The sequence below is a fragment of the Schistocerca cancellata genome, chromosome 4 (genome assembly GCF_023864275.1).
Source record: "Schistocerca cancellata isolate TAMUIC-IGC-003103 chromosome 4, iqSchCanc2.1, whole genome shotgun sequence".
In the NCBI taxonomy this organism is placed as follows: domain Eukaryota; kingdom Metazoa; phylum Arthropoda; class Insecta; order Orthoptera; family Acrididae; genus Schistocerca; species Schistocerca cancellata.
Genome location: NC_064629.1, coordinates 817,299,076 through 817,320,694, shown reverse-complemented (window position 1 = coordinate 817,320,694; position 21,619 = coordinate 817,299,076). Strand labels below are relative to the sequence as shown.

At 42.6% G+C, this 21,619-nt stretch overlaps 1 protein-coding gene across 1 annotated transcript in view; it reads right to left on the bottom strand.

Moving 5' to 3' along the window:
• LOC126184829 (prolyl 3-hydroxylase 1-like) overlaps positions 1–21,619 on the bottom strand; it is a 450,484-nt gene that overhangs the window by 191,662 nt on the left and 237,203 nt on the right. Inside the window, exons 3-4 of the mRNA XM_049927417.1 lie at positions 11,705–11,885; positions 11,295–11,420 (exon numbers count right to left, since the gene is read on the bottom strand). Coding sequence (XP_049783374.1) covers positions 11,295–11,420; positions 11,705–11,885 — 307 coding nt within the window. The remainder of the gene's footprint in view (positions 1–11,294; positions 11,421–11,704; positions 11,886–21,619) is intronic.

Below are 21,619 nucleotides of genomic sequence, written 5' to 3'. Positions count from 1 at the left end.
CTTTTTTTTCTGATATATTTTATGGAGCTGCGAATTTCCAGAAAAAGTTCTGTATCGGAATCGGAAGAAGACGTTTACACATCAAATCCTCTTTGTAGCTCGACTCAGTAAGTTGTGTTAATGGTCATAGATCTTGGCTTTCTGACTGCCAAGCTGCTTCGCAATACCAGCGCCTCTGAAGAAATTCGAGTCGGCCATCACCGACACGAATTTCAATATTGTTCTTCACTTAAGACTCACATACCCGGGTGATAAGTATGAAGGAAAGGAACCTCTTGATTACTATAGGGCCTCTATGCTAAATTTCCACAGTAGCAATTATGAACTCCTTGCAGACATTTGCTAACAGCGGCGCTAGCAACTTACATTTTCTCTGGGTAGCTTCAAATATGGGCAATTTTGTCGCCTTAAATCCAATTGAATATTTTAAATATCATTTGTGAACATCGTTCACTTGTCCATTAATTAAGGTATAGGCCTCAAAACAAGCAATTTGCCTGAGTTGCTATAGAGCAGGTTCTGGTAGCTATTGACACAATCTTTTGCATCGATTTACCATAGAGAATCAAAGAAAGAAATCAAACACATTACATTGCATTTAATCTCTGTGCCTTGACTAACACATATGAATCCATGACAAAAATAAATTATTTGAGGAACCTCCCGTGAAAGGAAAAAGAACAGAATGTGACACTTTAATTATAGTGCACTGGATCAGAAACAATGAAATCAATTCTGTGCCACATTGATGTATTGTATTCTAGTGTAATAAAATAATCACCAAATAAAAACGGTTTTGTGCCTCCTTTGCTATCAAGAGTGAAACACAAATCGTAGACAGATTTTATGGGTCCCCACTCAACACCATTACAGCATTTTACATGTTCGAGAGTGCGGAGTGGAGCAGACGTTGTCGGCAGAAGGCGAGAGAGCGCAGTGCCTTCGCCCCTGCCGGTAGGCAGCAAATGGGTCCCAGAGAACTCAGGCGCATGCGGTGTTCAGAGGCAGATGGTCGGCAAAGAAATCTTTCGCTGAAACATTGTTGGACCAAACTGTAATTACCAGTGTGACAGAAAGCGAAATCTATTGTAGATTAGCTTGAATTACACTCATAGCTTCAGCACTGACAGGAAAGGGGTGATAAAAACTTTGTCGACATGTGCTTTTAGTTACCACACATTGTATTAGCTAGTCTCGCGTTTTACCTCAAGACTACAGTCGTAGTCAAGAATAAAGTACCAAGACTGAAGTCAAGGCTTCCTCTGGGAAGTGCCGCAGTCTACAATGTTGCCAGATCGAGCATATTGACGGACATAGGATTCTGAGAGGACCACGACTGTATTGCCCACCTTACGTGAACGACTCGCTGGTCAATTTTTTGTTCTAAGACTGTATCTACAACACATATTGCACGCTGAAGACCCAGAAGAATTAAAAAACAAAAGTAGTTTATGAGAGCAACGTTAACTATAGTGTTCGAAGTATCCATAGTACACACACACACACACACACACACACACACACAGACACACACATTCTTTTCAATTTTTATTTGTTTGTTGTGATCGACTATCGGCGAATCACGAAAACGTCTGTGAATGAGTTTCTTAGTTTTGAGTGCACTTACGAAAGAAATATAAGAACAACTATGAGAGTTACTGATTTATGATGCTTAGTTTGCAGTCAGTCCTGAGTATTATTAGTAACTACGCTCCAGTCCCTAAACCTACTTACAAAAATGCGAATCAGACGCATTACGTATTCCAGGCCGTAACAGCCACGACTTTAAGACACCAGCTATGGTCACTTCCCAGCCCGCTATAAGATCACATCGGTTCGTATTCTTCCTGCTGGTATTGTAACTGAGATTTGGCAACAAGGCAATGTATGTTTGGCAACTCTGTGATCGACGAGTTACTTCCTGTTGTGCACGGAATTAAGCCTCAAAGTTCACTTGATTTTACCTGTAATTTCCATTGAATAATCTGAGTTTTTATCGCTTGAGGTGTAAGAAAATATTGTAAATTTACGGTTTTCAGTCCAGGAAAGTCGTTGCACGTGGAAATCGCAACTAATCTCGTCCTTCAAATAGCGGTTTACGAGTTCTAGCCCCTATTGGTCTCGTAAGAGGAAACTAAAACACATACCTCTCCACCGGCTCTGGGGTAACGTGCTGACCTATGCAAAAGCGTCTGCTGTGGTTCGCAGTTCCAGTCTCACTGAGTGTAGCGTTTTTATCCCTTCTGTGAAAGAGCTACAAGCAGTCAGATCAAACATCGCTAAGGAAATCTCAAGAAAATACTTTCGGCTCATAGTGAAAAACTTACAATGCTGCACAACAGGTAATACCTCTTTCCGCTGCTGACAAGCAAATTTTGGGTTTCTAGGATTACATAACTTTATTTATAAAATGCCACATTTGCATACCTCTTGAGTATGACACAGCAAACCAATCAAACACAGACCCAATCAAAATCTAAGTGAGTAGTATTTTACCAATTCGTGTCGATAGAGGCACGCTCGTGTACAGATACTCGGTTTTATTAAACCAGACTTTCGTCGTAAGTTTATTGTGGGTAGTTTTATTACATTTCTTATAATACAGCTCACAATTTTCGTAAGGTTTCCTTTAGTGTTGTTAAAACAATAGTAAACATGAGAGAGAAATTAATCATCAAGGATATATGCGAATTCTCTGGTGTTATCTATAACAGTCTGAAAATGCACATGCAGTTTATTGATTACGTGCGTGTAGGAAACTTGTTCTGAGTTAAAGCTGTCAAACAAGATTTGAAGAAGAATGAAATGCCGCTACCCCACGACAGCTAATGTAAAAAACACTTTTCCGACGTATTTTGGCACGATTCGCTTTCCCCATACATAATACAAAAGTTTCGAGATGCGTCTGCTGCCTGGTTGTCTGTTAAAACTGAAAAGAATAAAATGTCGCAGAAGTTAGCCCTTTTCCCACATGCGACTATTTGGGGGTTAAAAGTGAAGAGAATTATGTTACAAGTTCCATTAGACTGATAACTTTAGCAGACAGCAGAATTGCGTTTTAAAAACATATAGCAGTGCATGTACTTGAACCCAAGACATCTTATGTACCGCGTGCGATACTTAGTATTATGCTACTAGCTGACACGTAGCTATAACAGCTCCAGACGTCAAAAAGAATTCCTCCATAACTTCTGCATTCCACAGGGCAGTCGGGTAATGCATCTGGCCAGGTCAATACTTATGAGAGACAAACAGTTATACCTTTTCTTTTGCACTGCACGACATTTTCAACAAACAGATAGCGCAATAGAGTAGCTCAAGTGGAAAGGAACACTTTCCATTTAAATTTCTGCATCCTACACTGTTGGCAGTTCTGTGTAGGTGATAGTTACGTGATTTTATTTAGGTGATTACAAAATAAAGTTGAATGTATGCACTGGGCAGCCGAGGCATCTAGTTCATGGTGGTTCGGTCAACCAAGTAAATGAATTTGTTGAACATGCTGCAAATTGATACAGGGAGCCCGTGTGTCAGAATTCTCAGCCAGTGTGGTACAATGGCGTTATGATAGAGAATGGGTTCGAATCCTGGCCCGGCACTAAAGATTTCATTATGTATTATCAAGATCTAGCATGAGAACACCTATCTGCTGGTGGATAATAATTTCGATGTTTAATGTATCTTCACTCGTTGTCAACACTAACGATATTTTACGTTTTTGACTCCCAATGAGACACAGAACTATTTACGAGATCACTGTAAGTTCAAGATGTTATTCCGAGCTGCTGGTGGAGAAAAATTTGGTAGCTGACGTCTCTTTGTTGTGTGTAGTCAACAACGATATGTGTGGAGCTCTATTCCCAGTCAGCACTGAACTATTCGTCATATTATTTCTAGTTCAAACATGCTCACATGTTGCTGCTGGTGCAACAAACCATATTTAACGTTCGTTTTCTCTAGAATATAAAAGCGATAGGTGCCGGGTTGGAGTCCTGGGAAGGAAAAAATTAATGTTCCGTCTCGTCATTTCAGTTAAAACATGTAGCTACTGCCGAGAAAATGCGATATGTCACAGCTGATTGTGCTTCGATATCTATTTTATTAGGTACTGGGTTCGAATCCCAGTCCAACACAAAGGTTTACCTCACGGCATTTCAGGTAAGTTACTTGTTAAGAAGCAATATTTAACATCTCTCGTAGTTCGTTAACAGGGACAATAGGTGCTGGGTAGGAATTCACGTCCGTTAAAAATGTTTGCGTTATGTAATTTAAAGTTGGTATTAAGCTAATTCATACTGTCTAAAATCGAGGTATATCACTCTCTGTATGCCTAATCAGGAGTGACTGTTAGTTTCCGTCAGTCACGAAATCTTTGCTTAGTATGCATGACCTGGGTTTGAATCCATATGCAGAACGAGACGGTTCGTCGTGTCATTTGAAGTTCATACATATTCTCAACTAGCTGCTCGTGAATAACTTAAATTTTTAATGTCATTTTCTGTTAAATAATAAGTACGGTATGTTACTTTGAAGAGGAAATCATGAATTCGACGAACTTACTACGTGCATTACCTATCTGGCGTAATAATGAGAGTGGTAACATTTCAGGTATGTCATTCATTGTAATAAATGTGAGCTTTCAAGCCTTAAGGACAGTCTTATCTGTGATAAGGTGTTCCCTGATATTTGTAGTATCGTAGTATTACTTTACATCTTGAGTTATTGCGATACAGAGCAGTTTTTTCTAGTGGTGAGTTGTTGGAACCATTTTCAATAGTCAAACGACTGTACCAAGGAGCGATTGAGGACCTGCTAGACAGCTGCGTTATGTGGTTTGCATGCGAATCAGGCGAAATGCAATTCAGGTGTTCGGATACTTTTGAGCACGACTGTACGTCAGGGGTATCCTGCATTATCATGTGTTACCTCTCCTGCGACAGTTTCGTGGTACCATTTTTCAACATGACAATACTCGTCCTTAGATGTCACATGTCTCTCTAAACTGTCTGCATGCTCCTGTGGCTAGCAACATCCCCAGATCTGTCCGTAATACAAGATGTGTGGGACAAGCTCGGACGGTAACTCCATCCCTGTCCCAATATTGAGGTTATAAAGACCAGTTACAACAGCTGTGGACCAGCTTCCCTCAGTAGAGAGTACGAAGGCTTGATGACAGTTCGCAACCGAATCTGCAAATGCATCCCGGTCAAAGAGGGTGAAACATCAGACAAATAATTGGGCTCAAACTAGCAAGTTCTTCGTAAATTTGTCTATTCTGTACTCTCCTATAAATAAATTTTCTCAGACATATGAGTCTCTAACTGCAATAATGTTAGAAGTTGAAGAAATGACTCGTAACACCACCGTACCATTATACGGAACACCGTTGCACGGCCTGCCCTAGTCGAATCCTTCCCTAACCCAAGCTTCAGTTCACAACTTCAGCTTATTTCCCCCTTCTTAAATCGTCACTATTGTGAAGGCTCTCCGGTACTGGAAGAGCACCAGATTTAAGAATCGTCACTATTGTTGAGGCCCTCCAACATTGGAATAGCACCAGATTTAAAAAGGGGAAAATAAGCTGAAGATGTGAATTGAAATTTATGTCAGGGATTGGACTAGGATGGTCTGTGCAGTTGTGTTTTGCATACTGGTATGGCACACTGGCCTCGTAAGCCAGGAGACGTGGCTTCAAGTCCCCAGGGTGACAAGATTTTAATTCATTTCTTCAGCTGTCGTAGGTAAAGTTTACTCATATACCTCAAGGAAAATTTGATTATATGAGATCTATAGATCACCCACCTCAGACGTAAAAGCAGGATATCCCCATCACATCCGTCCGCAGATCGTGGTCGTGCGGTGGCGTTCTCGCTTCCCACGCCCGGGTTCCCGGGTTCGATTCCCGGCGGGGTCAGGGATTTTCTCTACCTCGTGATGACTGGGTGTTGTGTGATGTCCTTAGGTTAGTTAGGTTTAAGTAGTTCTAAGTTCTAGGGGACTGATGACCTCAGATGTTAAGTCCTATAGTTCTCAGAGCCATTTGAAGAAGCAGGACTGAAGCTGTTGTTGTAACAATTACTCCAGACACACTGATCAAGTTTTGGGATTAACTCGCCTACCGACTCGACGTGTGCCGTGAGACGAATGGTGCTCGCATTGAACACTTGTAAGAAAACTGTTTTGGTTGCTCTTTCATTTTATGTGTCACTTATAACCGTAAGTTGAATGTAATAAATGGTACAAAGCCTTAAAACTTCTATATTCATTTTGGAACATCCGGTATTACAACTGGGCAGGAATAATGCCAACAATAATTACAATACTAGAACAAAAAACCTCCATAACCACTCTTCATTTAAACTGACTTTATTTCAGAATGGGGCGAAAAAAGCTGCTACCAAAATATTTGCTCCCTTACCGCATGAAAGGAAGTACCTGAGAATCCAAATGCCATAGCGAATTAAAAAGTTCCTTCCTTGTGTTCCATAAATGAGTTTTTATTTAGAAACCTGTTGTTTATTTAGTCCACAAATATTAAACATTACATTTAGTAGTAAACCAAATATCATTTTCTGTTATATGACACTATCTGTAAATTACCAGTATGAAACCGTATTTAAATAAAAAGTAAGTTAATAAACCGTAAATTGTGTCGTTTCACATAATTACGATACAAAGTACCAATAATCGTTGGAACTTGGAGCTAACTACAACGGATCCGGAAGACTTGCTCCCCGTACCAGTTCTGAGACTTCACTGATCACAGCGGAGATACCAGCGACTGCTGTTTATTACAACACTGTCGCGGTGAATGTCAGCCGTGTGTAAGGCGAAAGAAAGACCTACACGGTGAAGGTACAGACTCGCAATTTTGTGAACAAGCAGAGTGTCAGTAACTGACATTTAAGAGCAATTTCCTGTTGTAAAGGTCACAGTATGTAATGAAAACGAAGTTATCTCTGGCGTTCCCCAGAGAAGTGTGATAGGCATTTGGGTCTCATTTATCTATATAAATTGTTTAGGAGAGAATATGAGCATCTCTCTTTGATTATTTGAAGATTATCCCGCCTTTTACCACCTTGAAAAGTTATCAAAAGTCGAAACGAATTACAAAATGATTTAGTCAAGATATCTGAATGGTTTGAAAAGTTGCAATTGAGCCTGAATAATAAAAATGAGAGATCCTCTACGTGAATATTAAGAGACTCCTTTGACTTCCTTCTGTGCGATAAAAGACACGAATTTAGAATTTAAAAGATACAAATTTAGAAGTTCTTGTTTCAACTGAATATCTACAGATTGCAGTTATGAACAATTTAAATAGGAAGAATCATATCAAAAATGTTGTAGGGAAGGACACTCAGAGACTACCTTTCATTAACAGGACTCGTAGGAATAGCAACAAATCCACTAAAAAAACCTACTTCTACTGCACCAGTCCATCCACTTCCATAGTACTGCTATGCGGTATGGGAACCTTACCACAGAGGATTGTTAGAAGACACTGAAAAAGTTCTAATACGGGTGTCTTATTTTGTGTTATCATTTAGTAAGGGAGAGAGTGTCACAAATATGGTAAGCTAGTTAGAATCGCAATCATTAAACCCTAGGTCATTTCCAATGCGGCGAAGATTAATCTTTCCACTCAATTTCTCTCTACAACTTTCAACTCTGAATGGCAAAATATTTTGTTGCCTCCGCCTTGCACAGAGAGGAATGACCATTGCGATAACAATAAAAGAAACAAGAGAACGCACTGAAATAATAAAGAATAAGGTGTTCATTCAGTCCATGCTCTCTTCGGGAGCAGAATGGTAAATGTAAATGTCGTTTGGCTAGGGTCTCCCGTCGGGTAGACCGTTCGTCGGGTGCAAGTCTTTCGATGTGACGTCACTTCGGCGACTTGCGCGTCGATGGGGATGAAATGATGATGAGTAGGACAACGCAACACCCAGTCCCTGAGCGGAGAAAATCTCCTACCCAGGAGGGAATCGAACCCGTGTCCTCAGGATTGGCATTCTATCGCGCTGGCCATTCAGCTACCGGGGGCGGACAGCAGAATGGTAGAGACGTAGGAGTCACAGAAATTACATTGTCATCAAATTTAACATCAAAATTAGGGAGCACGTAGGAAACAAAGTGAAAGAATTATGAAACTTTGGAAGCAAAAGGATGCATTACGAACGAAGCGAAGAGAACGTGCAAAGCAGATGCAAACAGACAAAGAGAGCATTTTTTGACAAAATAAGTCTACTATCAGTAAGTATAGACAACGCGGAACTGCTGAGGACGTATGTCTGCAGCACAGCATTGAACTAAAGACTATGCGAAAATAGGAAAAATACAGTATCGAGGTGCTTCAGATGTGCTTTTATAGAAGAATGCTGTGCGCTGATAAGATAAAGAGGTTTTCCGCAGAATCTGTGAGAAAATAGTGTGGTAAAAACGGTAACTATTGGAAGGAACAGGACTATAGGACATATGTTAACACATCAGGGAATAATTGGAAGGAACCACAGAGAGCAAATACTGTGAAGGAAGACAGATATTTCAATGTATTCAACAAATAACTGAGAAGTTATTTGAAATGAAGAGGTCATCTGAAATGAAGAGGTTGCTACAGGAGAGTAAATCGTGGCCGGCCACGTCAAATCAGTGAGAAGAAGAATTTCATTTTCTTGATCGAGGTGTGTCAGGGAATTCATTACACAGGAGTTATTATACAGCCTGTTTTTATTAACAAGGGGACGTAAGGTAATCGGTTTTTTGTAATTCTTTGTATTTATAGTATGTAGAGTTCAGAGCTCGAACATCAATCGTACTCAGCAGATCCATGTATTTCAAAAAAATTGTCGAGAAAATCGACTTTGAAGTTTTCCGAACGTCTTTAGTACCCTAAATCGGCCACGACCTTTTTACAGAAATCACTCGGGAATTCGTGAGAAATGAGTTGGTGAAACAGCGGTGAACCTTAGTAAGAGTGGTCGGAAGACTGTCTGAGTACATCTTCTTTCGAATATACATCCGGTGTTTCAATCACTACCACCTTATTTGGCTGATTTTTCGATAGGCAGCGTGGTTACGTAGTACTGTGCTTGCCTGAAATGTGGGTGGCCCAGTTTCGATTCCTGACCGTGATCAATTTGTAAACAAAGGTGCATGGAAAATACATAAAAACGAAACAAAATCAATTTGTAATGTTTTTTTTAATTTAAATGTTTTTATTAACAATCTTTTATAAAAGACCGGTAATTAAGAATTTATATTTGCTATAAAAACTGGATTTAGTATGAGATATGTCCTTAGAAATGAGAAGACGTGCATTTTTCAGATACATACATTTGTATGTATGGAAAAAAGAACACATTGACACCGGTGTGTCAGACACACCATACTTGCTCCGGACACTACGAGAGGGCTGTACAAGCAATGATCACACGCACGGCACAGCGGACACACCAGGAACCGCGGTGTTGGCCGTCGAATGGCGCTAGCTGCGCAGCATTTGTGCACCGCCGCCGTCAGTGTCAGCCAGTTTGCCGTGGCATACGGAGCTCCATCACAGTCTTTAACACTGGTAGCATGCCGCGACAGCGTGGACGTGAACCGTATGTGCAGTTGACGGACTTTGAGCGAGGGCGTATAGTGGGCATGTGGGAGGCCGGGTGGACGTACCGCCGAATTGCTCAACACGTGGGGCGTGAGGTCTCCACAGTACATCGATGTTGTCGCCAGTGGTCGGCGGAAGGTGCACGTGCCCGTCGACCTGGGACCGGACCGCAGCGACGCACGGATGCACGCCAAGACCGTAGGATCCTACGCAGTGCCGTAGGGGACCGCACCGCCACTTCCCAGCAAATTAGGGACACTGTTGCTCCTTGGGTATCGGCGAGGACCATTCGCAACCGTCTCCATGAAGCTGGGCTACGGTCCCGCACACCGTTAGGCCGTCTTCCGCTCACGCCCCAACATCGTGCAGCCCGCCTCCAGTGGTGTCGCGACAGGCGTGAATGGAGGGACGAATGGAGACGTGTCGTCTTCAGCGATGAGAGTCGCTTGTGCCTTGGTGCCAATGATGGTCGTATGCGTGTTTGGCGCCGTGCAGGTGAGCGCCACAACCAGGACTGCATACGACCGAGGCACACAGGGCCAACACCCGGCATCATGGTGTGGGGAGCGATCTCCTACACTGGCCGTACACCACTGGTGATCGTCGAGGGGACACTGTATAGTGCACGGTACATCCAAACCGTCATCGAACCCATCGTTCTACCATTCCTAGACCGGCAAGGGAACTTGCTGTTCCAACAGGACAATGCACGTCCGCATGTATCCCGTGCCACCCAACGTGCTCTAGAAGGTGTAAGTCAACTACCCTGGCCAGCAAGATCTCCGGATCTGTCCCCCATTGAGCTTGTTTGGGACTGGATGAAGCGTCGTCTCACGCGGTCTGCACGTCCAGCACGAACGCTGGTCCAACTGAGGCGCCAGGTGGAAATGGCATGGCAAGCCGTTCCACAGGACTACATCCAGCATCTCTACGATCGTCTCCATGGGAGAATAGCAGCCTGCATTGCTGCGAAAGGTGGATATACACTGTACTAGTGCCGACATTGTGCATGCTCTGTTGCCTGTGTCTATGTGCCTGTGGTTCTGTCAGTGTGATCATGTGATGTATCTGACCCCAGGAATGTGTCAATAAAGTTTCCCCTTCCTGGGACAATGAATTCACGGTGTTCTTATTTCAATTTCCAGGAGTGTATGTGTTAATTAGCATACATTTAATAAATTTTATATTTAAATCATGTAGGTATTAAAAACTGAACTGAAAAAAAAACGAAAAAAGTCCAGAAACAATACTCGAACCAGCGATTACTAATCTCGGCCGCTACTTATTTTTTTCCATCCTTATGCATTTTATGTTCCAGTGAATTGCTGGCAGAACACGCATCTTTACTTAAAAATTTTGCATCGCCAGGATTTCAATCTACGCTACCCTCTTGGTAAGTGATCATTTTACAACAAAGCCACACTGCCTGTCGAAAAATCAACTGCACTTTGGGGTATTAAAGACGCTGGGAATACGCCAAAGTTGATTTTTTCAAGATTTTTGAGTATTGCATCGAACTTCTCTGAGTAATTGATATTTTCATTCTGAACTTCACGTACCATAAATATACAAAATTACAAAAATCCAATTACCGTGTGGTCTCTTTGTAAGTACCAGAAGTCAAGAGAGAAATACTAGAAGATATACTAATCTTAAGTCACATTGCCGTTAAGTCTCATCTTACCTTTGAAATATGCGTACTGGAGGTAGTGATAATGGTTCTGCAGCAGATCGTCATGCGTTTCGCCATTGACAGTGTTCACTTTGTCGGTACACTTGCTTTTGCATTTTAGGCAGTAAGTGTAATGATCTGAAAAAGACGAAACTGTCACAAATGAGGCACATCTGGCTCGTTCTCTGTATCTTACATTCAATGAGATTGAATTGTCGATAAACTGTAAGTTTCAATTGGTGTGGGTGTCATTTATGCAATTTTACGACTACGGTAATGAAATCAGTTTGCCTCGAGAGGGACATGGAACATGCATGCAAATCCATCAGTGTCTTGATCTGCGATATGACGCGTGAGGCCGCGTGAACTTCAGCAGGAAGCCGAACAATGGTTTAAGCGAAGGGCGCGACGTGGCAACTCACTGGAGATGGCGGAGGTGAAGTCGGGGAACCAGCCGTGGTTGAAGGGGCCCTCGCAGTACGCTCTGCAGTCCGCGTCCGCTCTCAGGTATTCCTCGAGAGATTCTTCCATGTAGCGGGTCACCATGGCGTAGTCCTCGCTGTTGTAGGCGTCCAGTCCGTGTATGTACAGAGGGACGAAAGCCTAAGGAAGAGAAACATAACAAATTAAACGTTCTCGTGTGCTTGTGGACTTCCGTAATACTAAAGACAATATACGTATTCACGAAGTATCACAGTTGGTCACCAATAAGACGGTACGTACTGGTGACGGTGGCGAGAAACTTTAAAAAGTTACGTACCCTGATCGGCCAAAACATTATGACCACTTATTAGCTTGTTTGTCAGTCTTTGGAACGAAATACATTACTGATTCTGCGTATCAGGGATCCGACAGTCTGTTGATAGGTTTGTTGGGTATGCTGCGTTAGAAGTCCACGCGCAGGTGATGTAATTTGCGTAAATAACTGGCCGCTGATTTGCGTACGCGGTGATGGCGCCCGATAGCGATCCGAATGGGTTACATAGGATTTACATCAGGCAAATTTTGTCGCCGAGACATCAACGTATGTTCACTATAACGCTCCTCAAACCACTATAGCATAGTTCTGGACCCGAGACACGGACAATTATACTACCGAAAGATGACATCGCCGTCGTGGACGACATCAAATGTTCAAATGGCTCTGAGCACTATGGGACTTAACATCTGAGGTAATCAGTCCCCTAGAACTTAGAACTACTTAAACCTAACTAACCTAAGGCCATCACACACATCAATGCCCGAGGCAGGATTCGAACCTGCGACCGCAGCAGTCGCGCGGTTCCGGACTGAAGCGCCTAGAACCGCTCGGCCACCGCAGCCGGCGGGGACGACATGAAGCATGAAGGGATGCAGGTGGTTCTCAGCTGTCAGCGTGCCTTCGGCTACTGCCACAGGTCCCATGCAAACGCAGGAGAATGTCTTCCATAGCATAACACTGCTCCCACCGTGGAGCGCTGTACGTTTCGAGCCCCCGTTCACCTCGATGACGGCGTTTGTGGAGACTACCATCGATCTAGTGCTTCAAAGAAGTGATTCTACCGAAGAGCTCATACGTTTCCATTTATCGACGGTTGAAACCCGATGGTCCCACACTCACTGCGATCTTAATTGTCGATGTCGTTTGGTCAACATGTGAAAACGTAGGGTGATGAACGGTGTACACGAGCATTGTGCTCTTTCGGCACAGATGCATCACATCACTATCTATACTACTTTAAAGAGCAGAGAAGCCTCCGCACCCCACGTTATGTGAACAGTCGTGAACGTCCAGCCATTTAGCGCCTGATGGTAATTTCACTGTTCTGCATCTTTCCATAGATGCTCACGACAGTAGCACGTGAACATTCGACCAGCTTCGCCGTTTTCGAGGTACTCGTTCACAGGCTCTGCGTAATAATAATCTGCCCTTTGTCAAAGTCGCTTATCTCAATGGGTTTTGCCATTTGCAGCCCAGATCTTCGCTATGGAGAACCCCCGTCCGTGTCTGCTTAGCTTACATACTTTTGTTATACGACACGTGCCCGCAGTACCACCACATTGGTCATAATGTTTTGGCTTATCACTGTCTACAGACAGTTCATCCATCACCAGAATCAAGAATCTCGACGATTTGTCACTGTTATCGAATAAATACTGGCAATTCCAAGACTTTCTAGAAGGAATTAATTTTGCGTTTTAAGCTAAATTTTTTGTGTGATTTCGCATTCGCTATTTCAATTTTTCATTTAATTATTAATTTCGGAGTTATATTAACATGCTTTGCTAACTAACAATTTCAGATGCTTTGACTTAGTTTCCTGTGCTCGCTTTTGCGATAACTGGTAAGGTTTGACAAAAGTGTCCAGACAGGAAAACGTTACCCCGATCAAAGAGCTACTGTTGCTACGCAAACGTCGAATTGCTCTGCTGAACACTGCAGTGGATATTTTATGGGATACTGAAACCTCATCCCAAAAATTGGAAGTGCAGTGCTGCATCAGTTACGAGTATTTCTTTAGTTTGAAAAGTTGCGTACACTGTACGCGTCATACACATAGACTGTCACGGAATGTTTGGAATGTTTGTAAGGAGAATGAGCCGGCCTGGCGCGGAAGTCAGGCCTTACGACTCTTCTCGCTAGATGGCAAAGGCAGCGTTTTTACAGCGGCAGGGGACTTCACTTCATCGTGGCTCAGCGAGTCACCACGAAATATCAGTTCATTATACACACAAAACTTCCTCGTTAATCACTCTACCTATTCCTGAAAATCAAATCGAAATCCCTACAGCAGTTCATCAGGTTTTTGACGGTTTACAAATAAAATGTAAGTTTCCAATCACAATAAAATATTTTTATGTAATACAATTACAAATTAATTAGTCCGCCGCTCGTGGTCTCGCGGTAGCGTTCTCGCTTCCCGAGCACGGGGTCCCGGGTTCGATTCCCGGCGGGGTCAGGGATTTTCACCTGCCTCGAGATGACTGGGTGTTTGTGATGTCCTCATCATTTCATCATCATCCAGGAAAAGTGGCGCAATTGGACTGAGCAAAGATTGGGTAATTGTACGGGCGCTGATAACCACGCAGTTGAGCGCCCCACAAACCAAACATCATCACCAATTACAAATTAACAATGGATGGATTTCCTCGTTTACTTTTATACTGTTAAACCTTGCTTCTTGCACAATTTCGTGATTTTACCTCAAAGGGAAGTACCCCATAGGTTTTGATGAGTGAGTTTACGAGTATGGAAAATAACTTATCTTTTTATTGCATTGGCTTAGAAGTTTTTTTATACCGTCAATAGGCCGCAGACCTTAGTATGTGACATACATTTCAACTTAATATCTCTAACCGTTCGTGAGAAAAGAGGGTCTTTATAGTCGGGCAGACAAACAGACTGGCAAACAGACAGAGGATTCCGTTTTTATCGAGGTACGGAACCCTCAGTTGTGCGCTTGAGTCCTGTTGTGATAGTAAAACAACCGACGAGGGTTTGGCAGACAGGAGACCGAGGCGACCGAACCAGGTGAGACTCGGTAGCACACGAGACATCAATAGATGGCGGTATCCTCTGAGGCGTAGTGATTGGTAGACGCTAGAAGTATGAGAATCTTAGACCGCAGGTCGTTAAACGCAGTCTATGGCCGCGTGGTTGGAACAACTTGGCCATTGGCTTCAAAACAAATACACATATTGCCTATTTTGAATTACAGGCAGGGCACAAAACCTAAATGTTCACACGTCGTCTACACAGATGTAAATGAGCTAGGATCATCACAAAATTTTTGCGAAACGTTTCGTCGACAATAAGGTCATTAGAGGTGGAGCACGAGCTCAAACTATGGAAGGAAGACGAAGGACATTGGCTGTGCGCTTGTAAAGGAACCATCCCGGTGTATACCTTAAGCGATTTGGGGAAATCACAGAAATCCTACATCTGAGTGGCTGCACGGTGATTTGAAGCGTCGTCCTCCCAAATGTGAGTCCAGTGTGCTAACCACTGCACCACCTCGCTACGTAGAAACTCTGAGCACATGGCCTCAACAGAAGCAATAATACGTGTAAATATACGAAAGCACCTACTGCTGTTCGATAGCATCATCGCTAATCAGACAACCCTCAAATTTTAAGGAGTACCTTTGAGGTGAAATACCGACATTAATTCAGGGTGTCCCAGGAAGAACAGTCAATATTCTCAATACGACAGGAACCATCATTTGAAGTAAAAAGCCTAGTAGAAATGGTTCTAAAATGCGTACCTTAAGAGCAATGAGCACTCCACCTTCGATACAGTGAAACAAATCACTTTTACTGCAAGCACTTTGGTTTCCATATTTTGAGAGGTGGTAGTATGAATCAACACAAGAACAAAAAGTCCAGTAATCGTAGGCTCTTAGGGAATACCTCAAGAGCTATAAACACTTGTTCGTCTTCGCTACTGTGAAACACATCTCTTCTATTGAACATGGATTTTAGAGCTCATATTTCCTAGGCTTTTTTATTGTTTTGGTCCATACTACCTCCTCCCAAAATATGGGAAGCAAAGAGCTTGCAGCAGAAGAGATTTGTTTCACACTGTCGAAGATCAAGAAGTGCTGATAGCTCTTAAGATTTGCATTTTAGAACGCATGTTTACTAGACATTTTTGATTCCAATGATCGTTCCTGGAATATCACTGAATACTAACCGTTCCTCCTGGGACACACTGTATATTTATGAAACAATTTTCTGCGTCAGTCACTTATTTATTTTACCAATATGCGTTTCGATGGCTCACATAATGACCTTCGGATGGAGTACTGTTTAGTTACATAGCTGGTGTTAGTGAAGAGCACATATGCCTTTTCAGCTGCAGACCAAGGGCATTGTAGGTTATATTGCGTCTTTTGCTAATGATAAATTTTTAGGCACTTTTAAGGAGGAAAAACATCAGTTACAGCAAATTGTACTTACAGGGGTAGTAGAGTCGTAAAAAGTCTGCATACTACTGCCTCTTGTATGTCCTCTCGACTGTACATTCTGTTTACGCTGTTAGTTCTAAGATATTGTACATGTTAAAGATATGCTTGCTTACATTGGATACAGAGATAAAAGATTAGGTGGTTTTCTTTTATTTTAAAAGTATAAATGGGCTGCACCAGGATATGGACATGTACACAGTTCATTTATTATATTTGGTAGTTATATATAGATAAATGTTTTTCTTGTATTTTAAAAATATGTAAGAGTTGCAACAGAATACGGAAATGTGCACAATTTAACTATTATATTAAATGCTTATTAAAAAAGATTACAACTGATTGTACATATATATTGCAGGTTGAACTTATTGCGAAATGTAAGGCAGTGGTTACATTAACTGCTGTTCATTGAAATTGTAAATTGTGAGAATGCTTTAAGAACTTTGTAAAAGCTTTTGAAAACGTTGGTTTAGCCTGTTTCCATATTTTCGTGCAGTAGATCTTTCCCTCGTTTCTTTCTGTGAATATAGACTTTTAATTCTTCATACACAGGCAGTGTGTCCTTTGTTCAGTTCGTGTAGTATCGTTAGGTTGCTTTCTGCACTGTCGAATGGATGTCCAGTATATTTATTATGGGAGTCTATTGCAGATTTGAGTGGTGTTCTTTATCGGAAGGCGTTCATGTGTTTTCTTTTTGGTTTTTAAGTAAATTGTTTGTTACTGTGTGTTTTTACCTGCAGCTCTTTGTTTTAGGATTTTTATTTAATTCTCGAAGTTCTCATCACTCTGTTGGAGTTTTAGTGCTCTGTGCATCAGTGAACGGTATGCTGCTAATTTGTACATGCTGGTTTGGCAGGAGGAAGCATAAGTGATTATGTTTTTCACTAATTCTGTTTATTAACCTCGAAAGTGCCTTTTCTAAAAAAAAAATCATGAGCAAAAGACGCCACATAACACACATTGCGCTTGGTCTGCTGCGGTGAATAGGCTTCTGTGCTCTTCACTAAAACAAGCTATATGATTAGGTTAGGTTAGTGTCTAACGTCCCGTCGACAACGAGGTCATTAGAGACGGAGCGCAAACTCGGGTTAGGGAAGGATTGGGAAGGAAATCGGCCGTGCCCTTTCAAAGGAACCATCCCGGCATTTGCCTGAAACGATTTAGGGAAATCACGGAAAACCTAAATCAGGATGGCTGGAGACGGGATTGAACCGTCGTCCTCCCGAATGCGAGTCCAGTGTGCTACCACTGCGCCACCTCGCTCGGTAAGCTATATGAGTAAACAGTTCTCCACCTGAAGATAATAGTGTGAATCATTGAAAAGCGTAGAAATAAATAAGTGATTGGCGCAAGAAACTGTTTTACATGTATTTATTAACAGTCACAGCACGCACAGTACCGTCCTTTATGGACACAATATTCAATGCTTCCACAACTTAAGGCAATTACGAAACTTTAGTCCAAGCGATTCTTGGTTATTGCTTATAAGGATTTCATCTTTATCCAGTGGAATTAAGGGAGTGGAAAGGTAAAATGCAGAAAGGGTTGCTGTTTTTGTCAGACTTGTTTAGTAAGTGCGAGAGCACCATAAATATAGAGAACGAAGAGCAGTGGGGTATTGTACGAAAAATATGTTTGTAAAGGCTTACTGTTAAAATTATGAAAGAAAACATTGCAAGGGCACTTCCTTCTGTACACACCTTCGCAGAATTTCCATAACGGCAAATTTAGGTCATAAACGAAGACTTGCCGACAGTTGATACTCCAACACACATCGTATGGTAGCTTGCGACGTAAGTGTATAGAATTGCTCTGTACAGCTGTTATCAGTATCATATAAATTCGGTAACAAGTTCCTACCAAGGTATTACGCGTTATCCTACCTTCGAAAATTAAAGCAATCACAAGAGCCTAAAAAATTGCTTACTCAAGAGAATGAATCAAATACCTAACGCTACATGGTTTGATATTTTATTTTGTGCGTAGCTAGATCACTAAAAAAAAACTTTCAGTAGCAGAACAGAGACGAAAAACGATTCATAAATGACAAATTTGAAGAAAAATAAAAACTTATAATTTAGCGTCTCTCCTCGAAGAGATGAAGCAACTGGACAAGGGTTGGGAAGCAATGTCCCACAATCATTTTACAAAAATCACTCTACGGTCGCAGGTTCGAATCCTGCCTTGGGCATGGATGTGTGTGTTGTCCTTAGGTTAGTTAGGTTTAAGTAGTTCTAAGTTCTAGGGGACTGATGACCACAGATGTTAAGTCCCATAGTGCTTAGAGCCATTTTTGAACAAAAATCACTCTGGCAGTCATGACGAATGAGTTGGTGAAACAACAGGAGACCATAGTAAGAATGGACGACTATCTTAATCCAACGTCTTCCAAATACAGATATAGTGTTTTAATAACTGCACCTTAATTGGTTACACAGAAGAGGATCATATTTTATACATGGGTTTTGAATTATAGCAGTCTATAGATTCATGTTAACATCTGTAATAGACTATGTTTCACCAACTGTAACTGTACCCTTATAGATACCTTTACTAATAATCGTTAACAACCAACAACATTCTGTGACTGTTATATCACTGACTGTCTAGAACATTCCAGATGGTAAGTTTCTTGCCAGCGATCGGCAAGTCTTCTATTAGATTGCGCGCTTGTGAGATGCTAGAGAGGGAGTTTAGTGAGTTATGAGTCGCTGAGCGAGAAAAAAAAATATTAGTTCGATTGAAATCATGTGAAGCTTCGTGAAAAGAAGATGTGATTATGTACGCATGGACGAAGTTTTGTGAATTTGTAGAAAATGGTTCAAATGGCTCTGAGCACTGTGGGACTTAACTTCTGAGGTCATCAGTCCCCTAGAACTTAGAACTACTTAAACCTAACTAACCTAAGGACATAACACACATCCGTGCCCGAGGCAGGATTCGAACCTGCGACCGTAGCGGTCGCGCGGTTCCAAACTGTAGCGCCTAGAACAGCTCGGCCACCTCGGCCGGCCGAATTTGTAGAGCAAGCATCGAAAGCTATAAGTTGAAGAGGCCGTAGGTGAGTCGGTGGAGGAGTAAGGGGCTGGTGGGCCCAGTGGCACACTGGCAGTCGAGAGAAATGTTCTGTTCATTTACGCATTACGTTGTCCGAAATGTGAAGAAGACACGTCCCACTCTAGGAGGGTGGATGGCATCACCTTACTGGTGGCAGTTATCTTACCATGGTGACCAGATGCACGCGTAGGTGCCCTGCAGTGCTGATGTCAAGCCGAGCGATGGCCAGCAGCCTGACAGTAGGCCACAGCTTTGACGTCGGCGACACTTTCCTACTTCTGCTACGATGGCATTCCGCTGCAGAATGGCGGCGCCTGGCGACATAGCCCCTCTCGCGTCCATTGTGGACGAAAGTGCATGGGACGTGACCTGCTGCCCACTGGCAGGATTCTGGCGATCGTACGCGCTGATGGCAAGTCGGCAGTGCTGTGGCACCAAGTCTACAAGGAGACACAGTGCAGGAGAGAGCTGACCCGACCTCGTCTCGAAGCCATGGCTGCAGTCGCTGGTGCCAGTTGTCTCTTTGTCTAGTATGGACCTGGCGTCGTGGCGATGCTTTTGGACTCCGAATGAATCTGCCTCAATATTCACATTTATTTATACGAGTCAGGCGCATTTGTTGCGCTATCACCTAGCCTCCGGTCGTGTAGCTCACAACATGGGTCTTGTCCTCGTCTTGCCCACTCTGCAGGTTTCGCCAAACATGGCTGGCCTGCCTCGCAGTCCTTCTGTCCTTTCATTCTGAAGCACATGTCGCTACACTGCACTTACCAGTCCACGGTTGCTACTGCAACACTTCGCGGCAGCAAATTCCTGCAAATTTCAGTAAAAGTGAGTAGTTATACTACACGACCTCCATCCATGAGGAACACCTGGCCCCTAGTGTCTTGCTCAGCGCCGACTCTCCATCGTGACTTCTTCCACAGTCGATTTATAAAATAAGTGACACACTCCCAAGATTATACCAGGCTGGCAGTTTTTAACACTAGTCATTTGCTACAATAACTTTTTCGACTGCTTCCCATCTTTCTTATGCTTTAGCAAATTCAGTTTCGTCCGATATTTATACTTCTATATTCCTCATCACTTAGTATGGCTATACCACCTCAGAATCTCTCACTGTATTGCTTACTCTCTCAACATTTATCAAGGGTCCCCTGCCCTGCTCATTATCTCAAATGCTACGAAACGTATTTCACTGCTAGGCTTCATGCAATACTAATGCACCAACAACCTCTAACTCTCCATTCCACACATACGAACTGAACTGACATTTTTCCTTTCTTAACAAATTATCCTCCACATATTACTTTTAACAAATGGTTCAAATGGCTCTGAGCACTATGGGACTTAACATCTGTGGTCATCAGTCCCCTAGAACGTAGAACTACTTAAACCTAACTAACCTAAGGACATCACACACATCCATGCCCGAGGCAGGATTCGAACCTGCGACCGTAGCGGTCACGCGGTTCCAGACTGAAGCACCTAGAACCGCACGGCCACACCGGACGGCTTTACTTTTAACAATACATGGTATAGTTCAGTTTAACTCTTGTGTCTGGCATCCCGTCTGCCTATCCGTGTTTTTAATCCTTTGTTTTGGAACAACTTTTGGAACTAGCCTTTGCGAAAACAGTTCGCCGTATCATTTCCCAGCAAAATAACTATCAGAACTATTGTCACGAGAAAACCACATACACTACTAGTATTCACAATAATTCGTCATGTAGTCTCACTTATTCCTCCGACTGTAGCGCTCATTACAGACTGAATTACCCTCTAAATGTTTGGTTTCCTGATACTCCCGCTCACTCAAAACAGCTTCCTTCTGCTTACTGGCACTATACAGTGTGAATTACGCCTTAATGTCACTGATAGCGTCGTAACTGGATTGCCTTGTACAACAGGTGCTCCTCGCGACAGATGGACACTGACGACGTCTTTCTGTTGCTGAAGGTCAATTGCGGCGTTATGTTCCGTAAGAGCGTTTATTTCCAGGTCCACATTGCACCCTTGACCCATTTCATACTCGTCGCATACATTAGACTTTGGCTGTGCCGTAAACAGCTCAATGCGCACTTCAGTTGCTTGTCCTGCAAGGCTGTGACCCAGTACTTGCGCTTACGCTGTATTCTGAATCCCTGGTACACACTCTTCAACGGATTCAGCCCTGCCGACTTCATGATCCATTTTACGATTTTGTCTTATCTTTCTCTTCTTCTATTCACCCTGCTCCTGAGGCAATATATGTGCCTCTACCGGCTCTGCCAAACATCTGCAACACAACTATCAACAACTTCTTTTGCATTCCCTGTAGTATCTAAAACAGCA